Source organism: Solea solea, chromosome 6 (genome assembly GCF_958295425.1).
Source record: "Solea solea chromosome 6, fSolSol10.1, whole genome shotgun sequence".
NCBI lineage: Eukaryota > Metazoa > Chordata > Actinopteri > Pleuronectiformes > Soleidae > Solea > Solea solea.
Window position 1 is genome coordinate 302,379 of NC_081139.1, and position 19,695 is coordinate 322,073.

General features: G+C 42.8%; 1 protein-coding gene across 1 annotated transcript in view; it reads left to right on the forward strand.

Moving 5' to 3' along the window:
* LOC131460623 (A disintegrin and metalloproteinase with thrombospondin motifs 9-like) overlaps positions 1-19,695 on the forward strand; it is a 61,953-nt gene that overhangs the window by 19,996 nt on the left and 22,262 nt on the right. Inside the window, exons 13-26 of the mRNA XM_058631259.1 lie at positions 639-820; positions 906-1,042; positions 2,697-2,814; positions 2,906-3,001; positions 4,643-4,809; positions 5,412-5,541; positions 6,289-6,415; positions 6,988-7,198; positions 7,269-7,442; positions 8,462-8,623; positions 9,978-10,097; positions 13,722-13,829; positions 15,030-15,197; positions 18,705-18,950. Coding sequence (XP_058487242.1) covers positions 639-820; positions 906-1,042; positions 2,697-2,814; positions 2,906-3,001; positions 4,643-4,809; positions 5,412-5,541; positions 6,289-6,415; positions 6,988-7,198; positions 7,269-7,442; positions 8,462-8,623; positions 9,978-10,097; positions 13,722-13,829; positions 15,030-15,197; positions 18,705-18,950 — 2,146 coding nt within the window. The remainder of the gene's footprint in view (positions 1-638; positions 821-905; positions 1,043-2,696; positions 2,815-2,905; positions 3,002-4,642; positions 4,810-5,411; positions 5,542-6,288; positions 6,416-6,987; positions 7,199-7,268; positions 7,443-8,461; positions 8,624-9,977; positions 10,098-13,721; positions 13,830-15,029; positions 15,198-18,704; positions 18,951-19,695) is intronic.

Here is a 19,695-nt window from a genome sequence, read left to right on the forward strand (position 1 = left end):
ACAGCTCCTAAATAGACGTGGGTCATTGAAAGTGCTTGAATTTTGTGCAAGTAAGAAGAGAAGTTGACATTAAGTTAAATGTCTCCATTGTTCGTTACGGCGCCACCTACTGTTTCACACCCTGCGTTGCTTGATGTACGTAAAATCACTGAACACGCCGGACAAAACGTGGAGTCATAATTACTGGCAGTGTTGTGGACACTGTCCACTGTCTCTCTCTCTCTTGAGATTCCGTGCGGAACAATGAGCGAGTAAAGTTGAGACGAGAGCGCAAATAACGACGTGATGTCTGGGAAATGAAAATTCCAACATCTCTTTCTCACCAAAGAAAATTGCAAAGACTGACTCTTATAAGTTGCCCTCCCATCTTAAGCTGTGTCAGCACATTCTGTTCCTTGAATTTGGAGGGAATTGGTCCTGGAAAGTCCTTGAATTTGATGTTCACTTCACTTTAGCTCTTTTCCTGCCTCCCAAAAATGACCAGGCTATGATTGGTCAGCCAACCCCATGATCACTCGCACACACCCTGAGCCAGAGACTTCCTGTCCAGATCAGTGGCTGATAGTCGGACATGTGAAGCTCTAAAGACAAGAAAACACTAAAATGTGATGTTTGTACTTGTTTGATTTCACTCTCAGGCCCAGGAACGGGGGACAATATTGCGTCGGACGGCGAATGAAGTTCCGCTCGTGTAACTCTGAGCCCTGCTCCAAGCCGAAGAAGGACTTCAGGGAGGAGCAGTGCGCCGCCTTTGACGGCAGACACTTCAACATCAACGGTCTACCTCCTAATGTTCGCTGGGTGCCCAAGTACAGCGGAAGTGAGTCCCTGTCTTTTGTCTGTAAACTGTCACAGAACAACACACACAGAACCATAATGAAGCGTCTGTGTCTCTCGTCCGTCAGTCTTGATGAAGGACAGGTGTAAGCTGTTCTGCAGGGTGGCAGGCAGCACGGCCTACTATCAGCTCAGGGACCGGGTCATTGATGGCACGCCGTGTGGACCTGATACCAATGACATCTGTGTCCAGGGCCTGTGTAGGGTGAGCTTCCCTTCTTCTTTTTTTGTTTCATGATTTTGAACTTTAACAGCATTTTACATCTCGTCGACATCAGTGGCTCTCAAACCTTTTTGCTCACGGCTCCTGGAACGAAGTGCGAGGAGCCTACTGTTATCCTTCAGATTATTATTCATAGCCCCCAGGGCTCTGTAGCGCCCCCAGAAGTCGGGTCATGGTCAGACAAAAGGAAGAGATTTGGTGAGTGTGTCGGGCTTACTCCAAAGTTTCTTGAGGAATCTTTGGGCGAGAAAAGTGGCCAAAATCTTATCTACTGTAAATTGCACAAAGTTGCTCCGATTTTAATCAAACGTGGTACACTTGTTGCTCTCGTGATTCCAAACAAATTTCCAATGCACTTCCATTAGCTCCGCCCACCCAGAAGTCGGCCATTTTGGAAAAACAAAAGATGGCCTGTCTACACATTTGAACGGACTCGTCGTAGCATGCTAGCTGCGTCAAACTCAGTTCATATGTTCTGGACAAGTTAATGATTAAAAGTTATCAAAGGATTTTCTCTACGTCAAAAGGCGTGGCCTCAGTGTGCCGAGAAAGTTGACGTTAATATGGCAGGAAAACTACTTTAAAAGTCCTGGTTTTGAAAGCTTTAACGTAAACAGGACAACATGAGATTTGGCACAGTCGTTGGATGTGATGAGTTGCGTGAGGCGAGGGTAGTAGTTGTACGTAGTTGTTGTTATTTTTGTTATTTCTTTCATTTTATACACTCTCGATCATTTACCCTGGTCTACCCACCAGAGGAAGCATGCGTACCACTGGTGGTACGCGTGCCACAGTTTGACAACCACGGCAGAAGATAGTTGACAGGCGCCTCTAACAATCACTGCAACCCTGGACAGCCATGTTCACACGTTTGCTTTTTAAGCGAGACCAAAATGGCCCTTTGTGACAAAATGGTTGAAGGAGTTTGATTGACAGGCGGGGAATTGCACCGGATGCTTCTGATTTGCTTAAAATAGCCGCGGCTTCAACTTGATGCAAATGTCCTCATATCAGCCCTTGACTTGTAGAACTACTACTGTACACTTGGTGACGACGAATGTGAAGCGTGGAAGTCGGTGAGCAGGTGGACACGGACCCACAGTGTGAGTCCATTCTTAGTGTTCAGGCGTGGGAACTGCTGCAAATGTTTTCAAAAAGCACTTTTTCAATCCTTTGTGTGTTTATGTCCCTAATCCCTGTGACAGCTTGAAAGCTTGATTACTAACACACCATGGACTTCAGTTTGAAGCAGTGGGTCGCCGTGTGTACACGTTGGAGCCACACACAGTGCTTTGGTTAGATTGCGGTTCAGTCCGTTTCCCTTGTGCATGTGGATTGAAATCTGTGCAGTTGTGCTTGAGAGCTGAGCTCTCCATCCTTGATAGAGAATCAAAAATGTCAATTACAAGCAGGAGCAGCCTTTTGCCTTTTTGTTTTTCCAAGGAAATGTATTTCAGATGGGTGTAACACAATAACTGGTTGCGTAACTCTCGCTCAGGGTCAGTGGGTTCTGGATTCTGTCTTGGAGTAATCAGGATTTCATCAAGGAATAAATTAACAGCCAAGTGAAAGTGACTGAGAAGACACTCCTTTATTTTCTCCCTCTCTTTCCGTCCTCCTCGTCTGCGTTGAGCAGCAGGCCGGCTGCGACCACGTGTTGAACTCCAAAGCCAGGAGGGACAAATGTGGCGTGTGTGGCGGTGACAACTCCTCCTGTAAGACTGTGGCAGGAACCTTCAACACTGTCCGCTATGGTGAGCTTCCTTCAACAATGGACTGGTACAGTGAAGCTGTCGTGAGTCTGGTGTATTCATCATTCAAACAAAACCACTCACTCCCTCACAGGCTATAACGAAGTGGTGCGAATACCCAGCGGTGCTACAAATATAGACGTGCGTCAACACAGCTACTCAGGGAAGCCGGAGGACGACAACTACCTCGGTAAGACCCGTGTCTAACCCTAACCCTAACCCTTAAGTTGGAGCAGGTTGGGCTTGGTCTCTGCTGCCACTGAGGACGCATTTTATTCCATGCCTGCTTCAGTCTATGATTTCTGAAGAACACATTTTTCATTTTATTTTGTCGTTCTTCAGCCTTTTTCAACGGGAAACTGAGGTTTGTGGGTAAAAAAGTGACTCCCACACCAAAGTGGGACCAAAGTCAGTGCACAGGAGTCGTTGATCCATTGCTGCCTCCATCATGAAGTTCTAATATGTTCTTCTGTGACTCTGACATTTAAAGTTCCTTGTTCAGATTGAACTGAGTCATGCAAACTTACCAAAAGATGCCGCAGTAGACCACCTGCTCCTGGTTCCCCACTGGAGTTTGGTATGGGGAGGATAGAAAGCATTTTTAAAAACAAACATGTTCAGATAATATCTGCAATATGAGCATGCATACCATGCGTACCATCTTATGTTTAGTTTTACTTACAAATGGCAGCAGGTGTGTTCTGTAAATATAGATCTGACAGCATATAGTATATGGTTGTGTCTTGTTGCCTTGAGCTCGGTAATATTTGAGCTCAAACCGTTCCATAAAGGTCAGCATATGTCCTGTTATTCTGTCTGTTTAAATAAATACAGTCACCGTCGCAGACTCTCTGTGCAGATGCTCAAGACGGCGAAATGTGTGTTTTCACTTGATATCCTTAATGTTGTGTTCATTTGTGTGTGGACACAGTCATTAGGGGTCCAAATTGGGACCGAATTTACCGGAATGAGGGGCCACTGTCCACAGCGTATTAGTGTAATGTGTGAAATGGTGAGGAAAGCAAAGGCAGGAAATTAGCTCCGTAATCGCATTAGGGAGTGAATGAGTGCAGCAAACTGGCTGTGAAAAACAGAACAGGAGGCCTCTGGATGGGACCTTTCCTGGAACAGACCACTCGTTTACCCCACGGCTGCACGTGCTTTACTGTCAATCATAAATCTAAATAAATAAGCCTCTGATTTGTCTGCAAACAATTGTTATTTTTTATGATGTCGAGTTAAAGTGATCGTTTTGACACAAACACAAGACTAACATCATAAAAAACATATTCACAACTTTATCTCACTGTGAGGCATCATTTTAATCTGTCTGGAAACTGAGGTTTGTAAACGGCTCACGCTCCTGCACCAAAGTCCATAGAAGAAATCAGCATTTTTAGCTTCATGGGGACACAGGAGCTGCTGCTGCTGCTGCTGCTGCTGCTGCTGCTGCTGCTGCTACCTGGTTTTCTAAGTTTGCGTCATATAGATGTGTCAGAATGAAGGATTTCAACCTTCTGATGGAGGCAGCAGTGGATCTACAACTGCTGTGTGCTGCCATTGTCTCTATGGGCTTTGGTACAGGGAGGTTGAGGGGTTTTCCAAAGTGACACAAACTTCAGCTCCCAGTCTGAAAGGCTTTTCTAATGGTATCATAAACTTATTATTTATTATTTTTTATTAACTGGTGTTAGCATACTCCCAAACTCCAAATAATCTGGACTGGGTTAAGAGCACTCAGTTTTTGTGGTGGTTCAACTGGAGCACAGTAAAGTGAGCGTTGTGTTGTGTTGTGTTGTGTTGTCTTGTGTTGTGTTGTGTCTCCCCGCAGCCGTGTCAAACAGCCGCGGAGAGTTCCTGTTTAACGGAGACTTGGTGGTGAGCATGTTCAAAAGGGAAATCAAAGTGGGGAACGCCGTCATCGAGTACAGCGGCTCTGACCACGTCATCGAGAGGATCAACTGCACTGACCGCATCGAAGAGGAGCTCACTGTCCAGGTGAACGTGGCGTGTTAGCTTAGTTTGTGAAGTGTGGTTGAATGAGGTTCTGACCAGAGTCCATACGATACTGGTCCAAATGACTTCATCTGACATCGGACAGATAACGATATATAATCCGTAAATCCTGTCCATAGCCTTTTCCTACCATTTGTGTGACTTTTTTAAACCTCTCACTCCCCCACACCAAAGTCCATTCAGAAAACCACAGCACACCGGTGTTGTGGATCCACTGCCGCCTCCATCAGTAACTTCTAATGTTTTATGTCTTGTGACTTCTGTGTTTGAAATCATCTTCTCGGATTAACCTCTGTGACACAAAGCTTAAAACGCTGATTTTCTCTATGGGATTTGGTGTGGGGAGAGTGAGCGGTTCACAACTTTCAGTTTCCAGCCAGAAAATGCTGTCTAACAATTAAATAAAGTGCTAAAAAATATTATGAAGATAGTGTAAACTGAAGCAGGTGTAGATTTACACTCGTACAACCACACCTCAAAGGACCAGAACATTCCCTTCCAGGGCGTGAGAATTCTTCTTTCACTTCAACTTTTGCAGATGTTTAAAGTTTGTGGTGTTAAAACACTGCTTGTGTTTCTCGTAGGTTCTGTCTGTGGGGAACCTGTACAACCCAGACGTCAGGTACTCCTTTAACATCCCCATTGAGGACAAACCTCAGCAGTTCTTCTGGGATGCCTATGGGCCCTGGCAGGAGTGCACCCGCCTGTGCCAAGGTGAGGGGGAGGCCCGCGGCCTGAGTCGGCAGGGCCAGGTGTCGGGAGCGGTCAGTGAGAGAGGAGACATGGGAACCGCTGAGCCCATAAAGACATGACAGTCTGGGTTAGACTTAACAAGCTCGATGTATAGCCGCTAAAGCTCAGCCTCTTGCGTAGTAGCCACGGCAGGATTCCTTCTCTGGCAGCACGCGTGCATGTGTGCATGTGTGCATGTGTGTGTGTGTGTGTGTGTGTGTGTGTGTGTGTGTGAGTGCAGAGGCGGATTGCAGGTGCACTCGAAAAGCCCCGTTCTGTGTCGTGACTCAAACGCTCGCTCAACGTTTTGACACCGACCTGCTTTTAAACAACCAGCAGTGAGTTCACACAGCCGGGTCAACGGCCAGCTATGCAACTGCAGCAGCACCTTTCACCTTCCTCTTGATTTACACGGTTTCTCCGCCAGTCTGGGACACATTAAACTCTCATAGCACTGACCTGCAAAACCCAGTAACATGAGGTACTGATCGCCAAACTTTGAGGCACATGATGTTTAAATCTCCTCCTGCCTCCACTGTACAGAAGGTGCTTTGTGATTTAGTGCAGGGTTAAGCGAGCGTGAAGCGGTCGACGTAGCTGCTGGTCTTCACAGTGAGGATCTGCAGGAGCTCAGGGTCAGGCAGTGGAAGGTCGTGGAGTTAGCGCGATACATCACAGAGATGTGACACACACGTCGAGTCAGTTCTAAACCTGGTTTTGTCTTCACAGGGGAGCGAAAGCGCAAGATTCTCTGCAACAGGGAGTCGGACAGAGTCGTGGTGTCAGACCAGAGGTGTCACGGTACGACCAGACCCGCCGTCATCACCGAGACCTGCAATACTGAATGTGAACTCAGGTGAGTGTGACTATTTTCTCCAGCCGCTCAGTCGGTGACTGGCCTTTTTTTTTTTTTTTTTTTTTTTTAGTGGAAAGGGATTTGGGAGGGTTGCCAGTTGGAATCCCCGCCAGGTCAAAAAAGGCTGAGCAAGGTTACCCAAAATCCATTGCTCCTGATTCCAGGACGGTTCCTAGCAGAGGTGTGGGTTACATGTAGAGAGGGATTAATAAAGTACCAAAAAACACCGACTTCCATGAGATACAGAGGAAAAACCGATTAGAAACCGATTTATCTCAAGAATATGTTGATTTTTATAAAGCGCTTCCTCCCACACCAAAGCCCAGAGAGAAAAGGTGTGATTTTACGTTTGTTAGTTCTTTTTTTTGCTGTTTTGTAACTTCTGTGTTTGAAGTTTACCCGTGTCACACAAACGTTCCAGACGGGTGAGCAGCAGATCAGCAGCTCCCGTATCTCCACCAGCTAAAAACGCACAGATTATATGACATATGACATATTCGGTACTAATTATATGTCAGTACCTCATGCAACCACACCTGAACTGTCCCTTTAACCCATCACTGTGGTTACAGGTGGCACGTGGCCCGCAAGAGTGAGTGCACGGCTCAGTGTGGCCCGGGATATCGCACCCTGGAGCTGTACTGTGCCAAAATGAGCCGCGTAGACGGAAAGACCCAGAAAGTCGACGACCGCTACTGCAGCGGCCAGCGCAAACCCGACGACAAGGAAGGTTGCCATGGAGACTGTAACCCGGGCGGCTGGGAGTACTCGCCTTGGTCAGAGGTAAGATTGTAACATAAGAAGCGCACGTTTGGTTATTTTTGATGCTGACGCTCAAACGCTTGTGCCTCAGTGCTCCAAGAGCTGCGGAGGCGGAAACCGTCGCCGAGGGGCCGTCTGTCGGAAGGCGACCGAGGCCGGCGGCAGCGACGGCGACGAGAGCAAGTGCAGTCAAAGGGACAAGCAGACCGTCCAACCCTGCAACGAGTTCCTCTGTCCTCAGTGGAAGACTGGGGACTGGTCTGAGGTCAGTTCTTGAAAGTACTGAAATGATGTTTTTAAATGGATCCAACTGAAAGTGAAGTTCTGAAGTTTCACTAGCGTAGCTGTTATGATTCAGTGGCGATCACTCTGTGTCTCCACAGACACGATAACAAACAAACACGACTATACTCAGGAGCCTTTATCAGCTCTTTTGGTTTGGAATCTGACGTATTTTTAAGTTGCATACTAGAGCTTTAAAGCAATCTTACGTTTCTTTGTGTCAAGGAGACAGAAAACCAGCGCTGTGATAAACGTACGTGCTTTGGGGGGAAATGGGTGATTTCAGGGTTAAGATTGTAGTAACTGTCGGACAGAGAGAGAGAGAGAGAGAGAGGGGGGAGTGTCTTAAACACTAAATACCGACACCTACACAGAATCATCTCCATCTCCTCGTTTGTTTTTAACTCTGTTTATTTTCTTTTACACTAGAAATAGTCATATAGTCACAGCTTTGCTCAGTGAAGTCGATCAGGAAGTGAAAAGATATTAAAGAGCCACCAGTTCCAGCTCTTCTTAAACACAACATGACGTCCGTTTTTCTAATTCATCTTCAAATTGAGAGGAAATTGGACGATAAATTACAGCTGGTGCCTGGTCGCGAGGGTGGGGGTTGAGATTCTTATGAAGTGAAGGACATCACGACAGTGTTGTGCCATTTACACATACAGCAGCACTGCAGGGGTGGGCGGGGCCTAGAAGCATTCAGAATTCACTTCTGAAACTTTTCACGATCATTTCTTTGTGTTTTTAGTCAAACTCAAACCGTTTTTGCAGGCGTTGACATAAAATGAATCACTTCCTGTGTGCAGCGTGAGACTGTTGCCAGGCAACATGACATCTAAACACTGCAATACTGAGAAACGACACGTTTGAGGGTTCAAGTGTTTAATGGAAGAGGCTTTTGTTTATTCTTTGAAGTGAGGATTGTGTCGTAAACGTGCGTTTTTATGTTCATGTGATGTAATCATGTGACGTAAATGATGAATCTGTTGTGTCCACCAGTGCCTGGTGACGTGTGGGAAAGGCTACAAGCACCGGCAGACGTGGTGTCAGTTCGGCGAGGACCGTCTGGACGATCGCTTCTGCAGCTCGTCCAAGCCCGAGTCTGTGCAGACGTGTCAGCAGCAGGAGTGTGCGTCCTGGCAGGTCGGACCCTGGGGACAGGTCAGTCGTCTCTCTGGACACAGTGGACACCAAATACATACAGTATATAAAGAAAATATATGTAAGCCAGAATTCTAAAAAGAAAGTCAAACATTCTGCCGTGAAATCCCAGAATTCTGAGGGGAAGAAAACTCCGACTTCAATCTCACAATTTTTAAATCTGAACAATAATAATAATAATAATAATAATACAAATGACGTTATACACTACATCACTAATTAAACTGCAATTTGATTGAGATGTTTTTGCTTCAAAGGTTAGAATTCTGACTTTAATCTAAGAATTCCAAATTCTTCTCATAATTCTGACTTTATTTTAAAATTGGAATTTTTGGATAATCTCACAAATGTTTAAATCCATGAGACAGTGATTCAGAATTCTGATGGAAAAAAAAGTCTGAATAATGAGATTAATGTCAGAATTCTTTTCTTTTGGCTTCATAAATCATCATCATTCTGACTCTAATCTAAGAAGTTTATTCTCAGAATTCTGAGGGGGAAAAAAGACTTACTAAAGACGACCTAATCTCAGAATTCTGAGGGGGAAAAAAGACTTACTAAAGACGACCTAATCTCAGAATTCTGAGGGGGAAAAAAGACTTACTAAAGACGACCTAATCTCAGAATTCTTGAAATCCATGATACAATGAAAAATAATAACTGACTTTTTACAGTAAATTACAAATGAAAATGCAATTTGACTGATATTGTTTCTGAATTATTTTGTCTTCAAAAATTTGAATTCTGACTCCAAAGTATTCTCAGAATTTTGATGGAAAAAAAAACCCTCTCACACTTTTTAAATCAATGACGCAGTGAATAATAATTGTACAAACAATGACTCTAAACAGTATTTCACTGCAAATATACAGTCATATGTCAGATATTCAGCGCTCGCATGTGCATAGAGGACTTTTTGTTTTGTCCCTCACATCAGAGGACGTTCCCGTGTTTAAGGATAGATTTGAAGTGGTTTAATGAAACGTGTCCAAATGTCAGCTGAAGTCGCCGCCACACAAGTTTGACCTCGTTTCACTGGAGGCAGCGAGGCAGAAGAGAACGCCGCGCAGTCGCCTCTCACTGGACCACAGTGGAAATAAGGACAATGGCGTGTTTGTCAGCTTCAGTTGATGATTTTCTGGATAATATTTATTTGCTGGATGCTTGGATCTCAGGTTGTTTGTTTGTGAGTGGAGCGGAGGAGGACAAATGAAGCCTGGTTTACAGTTGTTTGGTTTGTTTGTGTTTGGAGGTTTTGCTTTCATGTCTCTGAGGAGCTGTCTGTGTCTTTTTGTGTCTCACTTGTTGCTCATGTTTCTTTTTTTTTCCCCTCGCTCTCCTCTTCTGAACCCAGTGCACGACCTCGTGTGGTCCCGGCTACCAGACGAGAGCGGTGAAGTGTGTGGTCGGTTCTTACGGCGCCGTCATGGATGACACTGAATGTAACGCCGCCACTCGACCCACAGACACCCAGGTAAGAAAGACCATCTGTGTCTCTTTGTTTACGCGTCACTGCGACTTTTCCTCAAGTCCCTGTAAAGAAAATGCAGAGTTTCTCCTCATGTGTTTATATATGTTAACTAGAGTTTCTATTGCTAGCAACAAAATCACTATTTGATGCAATATCATGAACTGATTTCCATGACTTACAGTACATTCATTTCCTGGAGACTTAATCTAACCTTAACCATCATTACTACTGGTCTAATCCCAATCCCGACCTCAGCCTAACCTTAAAAACACGTCTTTACCTTAAAATGTAGTCATTTACATCACAGGAAATGATTTTTGACCCATAATGTAACTGTGTAAAACACATGTGTGTCCTCACAACATAAGGAATAACAGGTGGAAAGTGGCTGAGAACATTCAATTCAATTCAATTCAATTTATTTGTATAGCGCCAAATCATAACATACATGATCTCAGGTGTGTACATAGACAACATCAAGGAGAGCAGAGAAACACAACAGTTCACACAATGAGCAAACACTAGGGGGCAGTGGAGAGAAAATACTCCCTCTTAACAGAAGAAGAAATCTGTGACAGAACCAGACTCAGAGATGTGCAATCATCTTCCTCGACTGGTTGGGGTGAAAGGAAAATGGGGGACAGAGGAGAGGTGGGGGACAGAAAGGGGGGACAGAAAGGACAAGAGGGAGATGAGGTAGAGACAGAAGCGAGAGAGAGAGAGACCAGGAGCAGATACACAACAACTGTATCAGGTTACAAGTTTATACAGTTAATGATATCGACTTTTAATTATAGCACAATAATAATGGTGATGATATGTATGATATGGATAGCCTCGAAAACTGGATCTGGATCCTGCAACCTGCATGATGAGAATACAGAGAGAGAGAGAGAGAGGGAAGGAAGGAAAGACACAAACTAGGGAGAGAAAGAGACAAGGTTAATGACATATAAAAAGTCACATTCATACCCTGAGTGTGAGAGAGTGAATGTGATAGAGTGTAGTCTAGGTCTATAGCAGCATAACTAAGAGCTGGTCCAGGTTTCCCTGAACCAGCTCTAACTATAAGCTTTATCAAAAAGGAAAGTTTTAAGTTTAACTTTAAATACAGAGAGAGGCTCCGCCTCCCAAACTGTCATTGGAAGCTGGTTCCACAGGAGAGGAGGAGCCTGGTAACTGAAGGCTCTGCCTCCCATTCTGCTCTTACAGACCCAGGGACCCAGGGAACCACAAGTAAACCTGTATTTTGTGACCTAAGTGGTCTGTTAGGGTGATAAGGTAAGACTAGGTCTTTCAGGTATGAAGGGGCCTGACCATTAAGTGCTTTGTACATGAGGAGGAGTATTTTAAATTGAATTCTAAACTGTGGGTGGAGCCAGTGTAGAGAAGCTAACACTGGAGTTATGTGGTCTCTCTTTCTAGTTCCTGTCAGAACTCGTGCTGCAGCATTTTGAATGAACTGAAGGGTTCTAACAGACTTGTTGGAACATCCTGATAATAAGGAGTTACAGTAATCTAATCTACATGTAACAAAAGCATGAACTAGTTTTTCAGCGTGAAAACTGCTGTGACGTGGTTTCATACGCGACACAAACGAGTGTCTAGTTGTTTTGGGTGTAACTGAAAGATTTGAAATATCACTGAACGTTGCGTCGTGAATGGGCTCACGATTGATCGCCGACTTTCTGCAGCACTGTCGCTAAATAACAGACTCCTGTTAAATGTTGACATTTTAGACATTTCCTTTGCTTAATGTTGGAGATTAACGCATGTTTTAAGTCTGATTGACATTGTTCGCTTTCATTCTTGTGTCAGACGTCGTTCTCACGAATCTCAGAATCTCAGTGGCCGGCAGTCTGTCGACGACACATTTTAGCTCAGTTAGAATGGAATCTCGTCAGAGCAGGAACTAAAAAAAGAAAACACCAGGTGTCAGGAACTATCACTAATGGAAAAGGAAAAAAAGAACTGTGTATGAAAAAGCGACTGTTTTAGATATTTTATCACTTTTACAAGGACTTTAAACGTTGTGTCTCAGTAACGGCAGCAGTTGGTTCACGGTCGTATGCGTCACAATGATTCATGCTGTCAGAAGAGAAGAAAGTATCCACGTGTGACCCAGATAATCACACTTTCACTTCCACCTGGACTCCATAAAGCTTGACTTTAGTGTGATCTAGGCGAGTGTCGAGGGAAAGACGGGAAGGGAAGGTTGTACTGAAGCCGTCATCCTCACATCGAGGCACACGTCTTTTACCTTGTAAAGCACTTTGGTCACGCCTGGTTACTTTTTAAATGTGCTAACAAAAGAAATAAAGTTGACTTGACTTGAGAACAAGAGAAAATTCTGTGCATGCACGACATGAGAGTTGAGCCACGTGTTTCTCTGCTAATTTCCTGTCGCTCGACACGATTGAAAGTGTCTCATGACAATGAAAAAATCAGACTTTACCCTTAAACTATTGTGTCAGGAAATGTATATGAATATGAAGATGTATATAAGCGAGAACAGGTGAGTAAAAGTTTAACATCCCCTGCCGTCAAAACCATGTGACATTAAGTGAAGCTTTTGGTAACTTTTAATCCTCATCTTGTCCAGAATGACATGACCAAAGTAGAAGTCGACCGCATTGAAACTCTAGGAGTAGGTTATTCAAACGCCACATGTATGAAATTGGACCAGAATTGGACCAGAATTGGACCAGAATTGGCTGTTGGTTCCAAAATGGCCACCTTCCTTTAGCGTTTGGGTGTAATTTTATCAGTAAACACACAGAAATGTCTTTCTTCTACATACCTTTAATGGCATGGGTTTTATTTAATATTTTGTATTCATGTATATATAAGAGGTTCCATGTGTATATCACAGAAAATATGCTATAAAACAGCATTATTTTATGTAATTTCTACATTAATACTGTATTCAATTTAGATTTTTTTTTTAATTCTTCAGGATTCTTTGATGAATGAATGAGTGAGTGAGTGACTGAGCGTGACGTGTGCAGAGCTGCTTCGCGCGCCGCCCATGAGCCACGTTTGTTGCTCTAAGGTTGGCAGCGTGTGGAATGTGAAGCCTGCTCAGATCCTGTGTGACCTGATTAAAGCCCTCATTCCTGGACACTGGGGGTCAGAGGGCACCAGAGGGCAATGGGGGGGGGGTGGGGGAGATGAGGGAGAAAAGTGGGGGTGGATTAGGGATTCGGAGGTGGGGCCTATGACCACGCCAGCGTGGGCATTGGAGCCGTGAATACCACTCCACTGTGACCTGTTATGACAGGGATCAGGACTTTATGCTGAGTGGCTCACGGACACAATCCATAGTTTGAACTGACATGTTCGTGTTGTTTTGATAACGTGGGGGGTGGGGGGGGGTGAGGGGGAGGGGCTGAAGGGGAAACGCGACTGCTCTCAAACGTGGAGCTGAAGGAACATAGATTCATTAATGTTGTTTATGATGTTTGTGTGTTGTAGTGGTCGGAGGACGGACATACACTAACTATATATTCACTTATAATATAATATCTGTATATATATATATATATATATATATATATATATATATATATAATATGTTAATCGCTGCATGATCTCGATGTATGTGTCCTTCCTTCCTTCCTCACTCAGGACTGTGAACTGGCTCAGTGTCCCAGCAGCCACCCTGTCCCCCCCGGAACCAAAGTCCCCTCCGACCTGACTCACAAAACCCAGTGGCGGTTTGGTTCCTGGACTCAGGTTTGTTTTTTTTCCCACTCTTTGATTCAAAAATCAAGTTCAAATACACATTACTTGGTTATTTTCTATTATCACTCTCACTGTTAGTCAGTGTTGTAAATGTAACAAAGTACAAATACTTTGTCACTGTACTGAAGTACCAAATTCACATATCTGTACTTTACTTTATTTATATTTCTAGCAACTTTTCCTCTATCGCTCCTCGTTACTCCCAAATAAAATCAGAAGAAGAGTTGGTATTATGGTCTGTATTCATATGCGGCTTTTCTAGCCTTGATGAGCTGCTTTTACACATTCACACACTTCAACATGGGCTTAAGTGTCTTTGCTCAAGGACACATAGAGACGAGCAGAGACAGGAATTGAACCCACAACCTTCCATTTGAAAGGCAACTCATCCCACCACTGAGCCACCACTTTTGCGCCTAAAACTTAAGTACATTCTATACCAGAAAACTACTTAAGTACAGTTAATGTCATAAACTTTAAGTCATTTTCTGGTAACATACTTGTACTTTTACTCTAAAAGTATCACCTTTAAGAGACTTTATACACAGACTGCTGTTAGTCATGTCAGGTTTAATGCTTGTTGCTTACAAATTTAAAATATTTGAGCAAAACCAAACGACCTGGGAGCCACAGAGCACTGAGAGTATTACACAGAACTTAAAAGACAAAAACAACATGTTTGCAATTTATATGGAATGATATACTGAATTAATTGAACAAATTACGAGTTTGAACTTCATTTTTGGAAGATCTGACAGTCCTAACAGGTCTGCACAGAGTATTCTTTTCTATTTGACTGATAATTAGGGATTTTGTTAATGACATTAATGACATTTGTTTACAGCTACAATAAATGAGAGTTGTTTCCTTTAATATTGTAACCATTGATGTAATACAGACAATTAAAATCACATTTTTAAAGGATATTTGCTAAAAGAAAAAAAAAGATTACTTATTGCCAATATCGCCCACCCCTAGTATGTAGTTCACAAAACAACACATTTATGATGGAAAATGAATCTATAAATAACAAAATATTGACTATTTAAATTGATCTGATGTGGTGGGCTGCAAGAAATAGACTGTAGGTCCCGCAAGCCACAGGTTTTGAACCTCTCAAGGTCAGTGTTGTAAACAAACACATGCATGTGAATGTACAGTATCCTCACCTCCTCTCTTTCCTCACACCAGTGCACGGCCAGCTGCGGCAAAGGTACAAGGATGCGCTACGTGAGTTGCCGCGACAACCAGGGCGGCGTGGCAGAGGAGGCGGCCTGCGCTCACCTCCCAAAACCCCCGGCCAGAGAAGTGTGCTCAGCAGTGGCCTGTGGACAGTGGAAAGTGCTGGAGTGGACAGTGGTAAGAGAAGTCTTCACGTCGTCTACAGCAGATGTTGTTTTTCCTCCTTCTGCAGGAATGATTTATTTCAACATAGCCGTTTATATCCAAGATCAATAAAATGTCGGAGCGTAGTACAGATGCAGACCCTGACATCGTCCTGTCCTCCCGCACCTCTAGAGAGAGAAACATGAATATCCTGATGCTCTTTAAAGTGTCTTTGATCACAGGAAAACCTGTCCACTATCTGGACTTCAGAGATTAACGCCTGTTTTCGGGGGATTTTTAAGTCTTTTTAACTGATCTACAGTTCGGCATTGTTCGGCTTGATTCTTGTGGGAAGTCTCTTCCTGTGACGGCACTCTGACCAATCAGTGGCCGGCAGTCTGGTGACATCACGCATAGTAACTACTCGGCGCGCCTGGAACCTCGCCCGAGCAGGTACGAGAAAAAGTATCTGGTACCAGCTTACTATGCTAGTGAAAACACAAGTTAACTGTGCCATGCTGTGCCGAGGCGATATTCCATAATATTCCGTATACCTCCTCACTGGCCTGGGAGCGTCTGGGGATCCCCCCCCAGTCAGGGTTGGACTATCGCTGCAACCCCATCCTGGATAAGTGATGGATGGATGAAAAGGTTAAATACACTAAAAGTCTTTAATGGAGCGTTTTGAAGGTAAAGAATGGGCTTTACGTGGTTTACGTGTCCTCACAACGACAGAAAGACCTCTCTCTGTGTGTGTGTGTGTGTGTGAATGAGAGAGAAGTGGAAGAGTGCAGCAGGAGATGTGAGGGGCTGTAGTGAGGGGATCCAGTCTTGTTTACAGATGTTTCTCATCACAGTCCTGATGATACAGTCCAGCCAGACTGCATGTCTGGTCACCATACACACACACACACACACCACCAAGCCAAAGATACTCATTGACCCCCGAAAAGGAAATGGTTCATCCCAAGGCTAAAGAAGACACACACACACACACACACAGAAATAAATCCTAAACATAAAAGGGCGGAGCCTTTTCTCAGTCATCTACCTTCATGTTTGTCCATATTTGTGCACATTTTCAGAAACAGATGAACTAATGTTACAAAAATCATTTATTGATGGAACCAAAAGGTGTTATGAAAACATGCTACAAAATGTTGTAATGTTACAAAATGTTACCGTGTTATAAAATGCTGTTGTTATTGTTATATGTTATTATGATAACAAAAAATGACTGGTGACCAAAGTCCTTCAGAAAGTTGTAATGTTACAAAAACCTTTTTCACAATGTTGTGATGTTACAAAATCTTGGCTTAAGTAACCAAACACTGCTAGAAAAAAGTTGCACTGTTGCACAAACATATTATAAAATCTTCCAAAGGTTGTAATGTTACAAAAACAGGTTTCAAAATGTGGTCATGTAACAAAAACCTTTAATTATATTACAAAAAAAATGACTTGGCTAACCAAAGAATAAAAATAAAAGTTGTTGTGTTACAAATTCATGTTACTATTATTACAAAAAATGACATAATAATAATAATGCAGAAAAAAAGTGATAAAGTTTCAAAAACCCATTTTCCTGGGGAAACTGTTAACTTTATACAGTAAATTAAGATAACTGTAAATAACACAGATTAAAAAGGACTGGAAATACACAGGCTCCACCTTGTGGCACTTATAAGAATAATAGATATAAATCACTAGGACTGTGTGTTGGTGTGTCCATTCTCCATGACCATGTATGATAATATCGTGTATCGTCTCATCCAATGCGCACAAACATATGCACACGACGTGTCAATAACAGCAACAACAGCTTTACTTAAGGAACACTGTAACTCGGTTTAAATGCAGCCTCACATACTGTACGTCTCGCTGTATCTATGATCCTGTGAAATCCATAACATTTTGACAGAGAACTGTAAACCTCTGCACAGTGTTTTCCCCGGAGAGGCTTTAGTGTAGACAGCTGTTACGTAAGTATCATAGATCACCTTATGCAAGAGAGGACTCCACGAGGGAGGAGCTCAGTGAGACGCCATCTATCTCTTAAAAGAATAGAATAGAATAGAGTAGAACTGTTTTCACATCAGTTTTGAATGGAATGAATTCACAGAGTTAGCATTTTGCTCTGTTTGTTTTTGTCTGTCTGGAAAGGTTATTTTTGCTTTTGTAAAAGGTTGAGCTGAGCAGTGGAGAATTTAAATGTAAGTGGCATCAAGTTCCACCCAAATATAGTTATAACATTGTTCTGCTTTGTTGTTACTCTTCTGGTTTTGGTCTCCAGCAAATCATAGGATTTTATTTCACTTGAGTGTCAAACCGAGTTTGAAAAGCGGTCAAAAACAGAAAAATACATAACAGGTCACCAGTTTAGGAATCTAGAGTTTCTGTCGGAGGGTCCTTCAGAACCTGGAGGAATAAACACATCAAAATAAAGATAATAATAATAATAATAATAGTAATTAGGGCTTCAGCTAACGATTATTTACTTTCCTGATTGATGGAGTAGGTGTTTGGTCCATAAACTGTCAGAAAATGTTGAAAAATGTTTATCACTGTTTGTCAAACCTGGAAATAATGATGTTCTCAAATGTCTTAATTAATTTTTAATAATGTCTTTGTTATCTGGAGCAAAGAAACCAGAAAATATTCACATCCAAAAATGTGTTTTAGCTGTTTAAAAAAAACACTCAAACCAATTAATTAATTATCTAAAAGTTTAGTAATCAAGTAGTTATCGATCTGTTCATCTAACTATACAACAGTACGGTAAAATTAATTAAAAAAAACAAGTTCTAAAAATTATTATAGATACTGTATTCGTATACCTGTACACACATACGTTCTGCAAACAGTTTCTCTAAAACACAAAACATTTTAAGTACGCTATAAGGTTTGGTTAAACATTTTCCAGTTTGTGTTGATCTTTATTTGAAAGATCTGATATCAATTAATTTCATAGTTGTGTTTATGAATGAATGAATGAATGAATAACCATCGTGTAAAAAGAAAAATATCACCAAGGGGGAGAATATAAAAAGTGCAGAGAAGTGGGCCCAGAACTGAGCCCTGTGGAACTCCGGGATAAATTACACTCATTTGTACTGTTGTGTTTAAACAAAATGGGTTCTCTCAGCAAGTTAGGAGGGAAAGTATACACAGAGCTGTGTGTGAGGTCCAGAAGAATGAGGATGATGATGTTTTTGTGGGTGGAATCAAAAATGATTGTTGTCAAGGTGGATGTGAAGCTGAGCTGTGACAACTCTCTTCAAGTTTTCAGATGAGTTGGAAGTTATTGAGGTCACTGAGGTTTACAGTTAGACTGGTTTTCTTTTGTGGTCTGATTCTGGTTTTCTTAAAAGCCGCAGTAACCCTGAAAGATGAGACATACAGTGTTTAGGGGCTTGACACAGGATTTTTGATTTTTGATCAAGGAGCACATGTTGTGGACATGTTATCTGGGACCCACTACCCTCAAGTTGGGGGATAAAGTGATAGAAAATGAATAAATGATATCGTCTGTGTCTTCAGTGCTCGGTAACCTGTGGCCAGGGGAAGACGACGCGGCAGGTATTGTGCGTCATCAACGACCAAGAAGTGAACGCCAGCGAGTGTGACCCGGACGATCGTCCAGCCGCAGAGCAGGACTGCGCCATGTCCCAGTGCCCGTCCCGCTCCAGCGAGAACCGACATCTGCCGTCCTCACCAAACTCCAGCTCCAGGAACCACCTGCCGCGCAGCCAAGCCCACCAATGGCGGACTGGACCCTGGGGCGCAGTAAGATAATCTTATTGTACACGTGGCAGCTCTCACAGCATCAGCAACCTTTTCTCTGACACTTGACCAGTGGAGAAATGAGACCCCGTCAATGATACGACCGTTAACAAACTGCTTTTTAACTAGTTTTTAATCAAAGACAAACTGCTTTTTAACTAGTTTTTAATCAAAGACACACGTGTTCCATGTCAATTATGTGGTCTCTTTCTACATGGTAATGTGGCAATATCATATACTCACTAATACATTTTTTATTGTTATTTGAATATTAAAAATGATAAAAGTTAGACTAGATGATGTACAGTATTCCAATTTTAATACCAGTGCCTGCCAGCAGGGGAAGGAATGGGATAATATGAAAAGTTCATGTCACGAGTGTCTCGACGAACATAATTGCAATTCACAGTATTATTGCAATACTTGGGAAATAAAACTTTAAACCCTTAAAATGTCTGAAATCACACTGACGGACATTCTGCCGAGAAATAAATTGATTGATTACATCTGAGAAAGGCTACATGTGTGGTTCAAGTGAACATTGTGAGTCCAGACAGCATTTTCAAGTCACTCACATAAAATATTAATGACAATTCAAGGTTTTCACAATGACTGAAAACTCATTAGTGAACGCTTGTTATCACAGTGCATGTGGAATCCCCCTGTGAAATTTCTACCTGTGTAACTCCCTACCCGAGATTTGACTGTGTTTACAAAGACAAACTGATTTGATGAAGGTGCAGCTGAG